Below are 5,584 nucleotides of genomic sequence, written 5' to 3'. Positions count from 1 at the left end.
CCACCGGACTCAGACTTCATCAGGGGCCGCCCATCATTAACACTGGGCCATCAAAATTGGACGAAAGGTGGAGAAAAAGATGGCCTCCAACGGTCACGATCGAATCAGAAGATTCGGATGATTGCGCCAGTTGGATGGCCGTTTCGGCACACAGAACCCGGTTAGATGAACGCGGTTCACTAAAAGCCAAAGTCCAAAGGGAAACGAGAAACGCGCTTCGGAGGCATAAGCCGGGCCGAGTCCTTGAGGAGAGCAGGTGAAGCTTCCTGTGTCCTCTTTTTTTTTGAACTCCAAGCCACGAGAAATCCTCCTCCTCAGGACTTTTTTTTTTTTCCTTCTCATATTCTGGGTTTTTTTTTATCGTAAAAGAGGGGCAATCCGAAGAGGTTTAGGAAATTAGCGGAAGAAATAGAGGAGCAATGCTATTATTAGCCGAATTCCTAAAGACAAGGCCCCTGGCCCTGATTCCGAGGGGACTCTTTTTCTATCTTTCTGGGTTTTTTGGGGGCGTTGTTCTTTGATTATAGCTTGAAGATATATAACAATCTCAAGATCTAAGGTCAGTTTTTCTTTTCTTTCTTTTTTTTTTGGGTGAGTTTGGTGTTTTGTTGTTATGTTCCTTCGTCCTTTTTTCAAGGTCATGGTTCTTTCTTCTTCTTTTCTGGGTTTCTTTTTTCGTAGATGGGCTTTGGTTGTTCCCTAGGGTTATGTTGGTCGACAGCATGAGTTTTAGTTAAAGTTTCGATACTTTTTTTATTGTTTTGTTTCAAATCTACGGTGTTTTCGTGAGGAAAGCTTCGAGATTGATTTGCGTTCTTATTTTGGTTATCATGCGGCTGTATGTGTTGGGCCTGCTGGCATGAAGTTTTATATTCATTCTAATTTAATGGTTTTCATTAGATATGGTATTTATTATATGGTATCGTATATAGAATTCTAGCAACGAGTTTCGTTTTCGTGTTTGTAGCAAAAAAAAAGAGTTTCATGAGTGGGATGTGAAAAATATTTTTTCCTGATATGTTAGATTTTAAATGGTATGAGATTTCTCCTCCTTGGATACCGTAATTTTTCCCTTATTTTTTTGGGGAAAAATAAGGTTTATTTCAAGAATTTTAATATGTTTTCTCTCATCAATATATAAATTCTCTAAACATGAAACCTTTGCTGAAATTTAAGTGTGTATTTGATGGGTATTGTCTCTTGATGGGAATCTTTTCTCTTGTTTTCCAGTTTAGAAGGCTGAATCGGAGACAAGGAAACTCTTCATGGTAAGATGATTCTTTTGGAATAGCAGCATCATTGTTAAGAAAGCAAAGTAATTCTAAATTCTAAGTTAACAGCGTTCTTGGTAAACTAGGTGTCAAGTTTTCTGGTTAGTCGGTTTCAAGGGTAGGAAATGTGGGCCTGAGAGTCTTGATCTATTTGAATTTTGATCAGGGACAGGAGGCGCCAGGTAATCTTTTAGATATTCCAGATGGACTTTTGTCTGTTGGCTATGATTCAGAATCCAAAGGCCATCAGACAGCTACTCTTGTCAACGACAAGATAGTAAGTGGCCACAGTAGCTCAACGTTGTTTTTGTTTTTTCGCTGATTTTATATTCCAATAACAGTATGGTTATGTGAGATCTTAACAGTTGTTCATGTATATGTTCAGTATGTGGTTGAAGGATCAAGGGATGCAGCGAAATTGTGGATTGATGTCAAAATTTTTGACAAGTCAACAGGAAAATGGTAACTCTGTGGTCCATGCCCATTTTTTTGCTGCTCTAATTCTGAGGCTACAGTTGAAATACCCAGTTTTTGGTTGAACTGGCAGGTTAATTCCTACTGTATTGGGTACAAAACCGAGGCCATCAAATGGCCACTCAGCTGTTCCTGTAAACGATGATCGGATTTTAATTCTTAAGGCGGATTGTTCTGCAGATGACTGTTTCTGGTTTCTTGAGGTTTGACTACTGCAAACTGCTTTATAATACATGCAATACAAGCTTCTTTGAATAATGTTTTTAGAAGAAAATATTAAAGTGTCTTTATTCAACTTGTTATGCTCATGAATCATGTCACAACCATGGTTTTAAGAAGCTGAACTTGAAGCTTAAAAAGCTTACACCTTGAGGCGAGACTGTCAAAGAAAAAAAGCCTCAAGGTTTCCACCTTGTGATCATTGACTAAGGCTTCCGCTTACAAATTAAAACATACCCCTTGTGAGGATTTTTAAGGCAACAAAGAGGTCTATAACTCTTAATATCCTAGCACAATATCTCTTTAAGATATAAAAAAATGAAATTTAACATGTTTGACTAATGGCCAATGACGATTATGCCCTCAAGGAAGATATAAACTCGTTTCCTTATCTCTGTCGACACCTTAAGCTCCTGGATCTTTAATGCAGGGCAATAAATGGTTGGAAGCGTCACATAAATGATATGCTTATTGTTTTTTAAGGCTTATAATTGTGGCTTATGCTTTAAAACACCTTGAGGCTTACACCTTGCATTTTCAGGCTGAAGCGCCTTGCCTATGCTTTTAACTTTTTAAAGCACTTATCATGGCAATGATTAATACGTGCCAGATATTTTAGTTGGTTTTGTACTGGTTCAGATATTACCTGACAAATTTGAATTGTGGCTGCCAATCACTTCACTAAGTGTTATAATATTAAACACTATATGGTCTGGTATTTCCAAATATTTGTTCCAAAACTACTTTGTCGGTAGCCTGAGAGCAGCTGATGAGCATAACGAATAGAGGGTGTAGAAGGGATTGATATCCATAGTTACCAATTTCATAGCAGAAATTGCATGCAGTATTATCTTGACTGAAGAGTGTTTGCGAGACCAGTCTTTTTAGATGCAACTTGGTGGCACACAGCAATGCCACTAGCTAATGACCATACTAACTATTGCTGAGTTCATTGAGTTCAAAATGTGAAAAAAAAGAATACCTGCATAGTTTACTTGCAGAGGAGACTTGTGGCAGATGCTTGTTGATAAGCTACCACTCCAACAATTAGAATATATTGATGATCATGGGAAATGTTTTTAATTCTTTTTTGGGTGTTACTTTCCTTTTTATTAAGAACCTCTATATGGATTATATGCTAGGTGGGCAGCCCATATGTAAAAGAACAAAGTAAGTTACTTGGTGCCGAGGTGGTTGCTTGGAGCAAGGGGGTTGTAGGTGAAGGCCCCAAGCCTGTAGTCATTAGTGGTCCCTCTGGAGTAGGTAAAGGCACACTAATTTCGAAGCTAATGAAAGAATTCCCAACAACCTTTGGATTTTCTGTGAGTCACACAACCCGAGCTCCAAGAGAAAAGGAGATTGATGGAGTTCACTACCACTTCACTGAACGAAGCACCATGGAGAAAGAGATAAGAGACGGGAAATTCCTTGAATCAGCATTAGTTCATGGAAATCTTTATGGAACAAGTATTGAAGCAGTTGAAGCAGTCGCAGAAGCTGGAAAGGTAAATTTAAATGCTCTGCTTCTTCTATTGGTGACAAACATGAAGATGAGTGCCAGTTTAGTATCTCCTCGAACTTGATAGCTTACATATATAATTCCCCTCTCAATTGTAGAGATGCATCCTCGATATTGATGTTCAAGGTGCTAGATCTGTGAGGTCTAGTTCCCTTGAAGCATTATTTATCTTTATCCGCCCACCTTCATTTGAGGAACTTGAGAAGCGCCTTCGTTCAAGGTATTTAAATTCTCAAATTCTTTATGGATTATTTGTTTCCACTGTTTTCACATTGCTCTTTACTTTGAGCTTAGTGTGTATGTCTTAATGCACTGATTTTCTTGTACATAGGCGAACGGAGACCGAGGAACAGGTCCAAAAGAGACTTAGAAATGCACGAGCAGAACTTGAGGAAGGAAAATCTCTGGGTCTATTTGATCATATCTTGGTGAATGATGACCTGGAAACATGTTATGAGAATCTTAAGGTTTTATATTCTTTTAACATGAACTATAATGCATGCTTTCCAGATTTTTTTTTGCTGATAAAAGTTAGTCAAGTTTCATGGTTTTTCCTTTTCCTCACAGAATTTTTTGCTGTGAGGAAAAGGTTTTTCAGATATAATGCATGCTTTCCAGATTTTTTTTTGCTGATAAAAGTTAGCCAAGTTTCATGGTTTTTCCTTTTCCTCACAGAATTTTTATTCTTGCAGAAATTACTCATGTTAGATGATGGCACTAATGCTAATTATCAGCCGAGTAAGTATAGTTTTTGATTTGGCTGTTGTTTACTGTATTTGATCTTTTGAAGTTTGCTATATTTGAAGTCATGGCAGCTGGAATAATCTCGTAATGTTTCAGCTGTGAGAAGTTTCGAAATTCCCGTGAGTCACTCGGTGTCCATCAAAGACCAAAAAATTCTGATGCGCTGTGGAACTTCTGAACTAGGAAAAGCAATCACTAGCTTGTAAGAATCAATTTGACTTGTTTTGGATTCTATCATATGTTCCTCATGGTCTAATTCCCTGTCTTTCTTGAGTAGATTTTTGCTTGATGTATCCTCACTTAAAGGAGGCTCTCCTGGCCAGACGAGAGGACTCGGTGTATATGCCATCAGCTCATATGCAGAATGATGAGATGAGATCAAGCTACCTCGAAGTCTTTTGCATTGAGCCCCTCACTGAAACTGAGTTTTGGATTGACTTTAGGTCACGTATAGTGGTTTTGAAATCAATTGGCTGTCTAGTTCAAACTTAATGCATAAATGGGCACCTGGTTACTACTGTAGTAGTGTCACGACAATGAAAATTTTTGAGAGCTTAGTGATAGATGTTTCTTTGGACATTCTTTATTCTGTTGCTGAGAACCAAATAAATCTTGTCTTATTATTTAGATATTCTCCTGAGCAATTTCTAGTGAACTTCTGTAATTGTCATGCCGATGATAGAATGATGTCTAGTTAGCTCAACTTAATGCATCATTGCGCACCTGTCTGACCAACTATTTCACAGAACTGCTAGCAATATGTTTTTCTAAGTAGATGCTCTAATCTTATTATTCAAATATGCTCCTTTGGAATTTTCAATGAATTTTGTTAATTGTTGTGCTGATAGTGTGCTTTTATTTGCCAAGTACATGGCGAATCTAAACTATTTTTTTGTACTGATATAACCCCTGTCAGCAAAACCACGTCCGGCATTTTAGGTTGTTTTTGTATCATAGTACCAACCATGTTACAACAAGGACAAGCATAGGATTTTCTTTGTTATTTGTGTCGTTTGTCATGCAGTGCTTATCAACTCCGCTAGTCATCTACTTTATTCTCTTCTTTTTTGTTCTCATAAAGTTTAATTGATAAATTATTGCTTAATCTTATTTGCCGGAAGATATTTATGACCATCAAATCAATTGGACTATTCTTCTCGAGGTTTGATATCGAACTATTTATCTGGATGCTAAAGCAAAAACATAGCAAATGAAAGATGCGCACACTTAGAGATGTTTTTTTTTTCATCTTTATTTCTTTCTCACATGGAGTCTAATGTTGAGGGAAAGTAGGCCTAAATTGTATCCCTTTTCATGTTAAGCCCCACTTGATAGAGCGCAAATCTTGATTTTAGGT

At 37.5% G+C, this 5,584-nt stretch overlaps 1 protein-coding gene across 2 annotated transcripts; it reads left to right on the top strand.

Moving 5' to 3' along the window:
• Nucleotides 1–238: 238 nt before the first annotated feature.
• Nucleotides 239–4,962, top strand: LOC103704567 (guanylate kinase 1-like). Of its 2 annotated transcripts, none has more exons than XM_026803635.2 (11): nt 239–256; nt 1,231–1,268; nt 1,438–1,548; nt 1,657–1,733; nt 1,819–1,948; nt 3,107–3,469; nt 3,582–3,703; nt 3,815–3,950; nt 4,176–4,221; nt 4,324–4,429; nt 4,505–4,962. In XM_026803635.2, exons 2-11 carry the CDS (start codon nt 1,266–1,268, stop codon nt 4,593–4,595), a joined length of 1,185 nt encoding a protein of 394 aa, XP_026659436.2. In that variant the 5' UTR covers nt 239–256; nt 1,231–1,265; the 3' UTR covers nt 4,596–4,962. The 2 variants fall into 2 exon arrangements, with proteins under 2 accessions (XP_026659436.2, XP_008786141.2); XM_008787919.3 differs by lacking the exon at nt 239–256 and adding an exon at nt 269–559.
• The last annotated feature ends 622 nt before the right edge of the window (nt 4,963–5,584 follow it).

This window comes from Phoenix dactylifera, unplaced genomic scaffold, assembly GCF_009389715.1.
Source record: "Phoenix dactylifera cultivar Barhee BC4 unplaced genomic scaffold, palm_55x_up_171113_PBpolish2nd_filt_p 000007F, whole genome shotgun sequence".
Lineage (NCBI taxonomy): Eukaryota > Viridiplantae > Streptophyta > Magnoliopsida > Arecales > Arecaceae > Phoenix > Phoenix dactylifera.
Note: the sequence above shows the minus strand (reverse complement) of the source record. Positions and strands in the feature narration are given on the sequence as shown.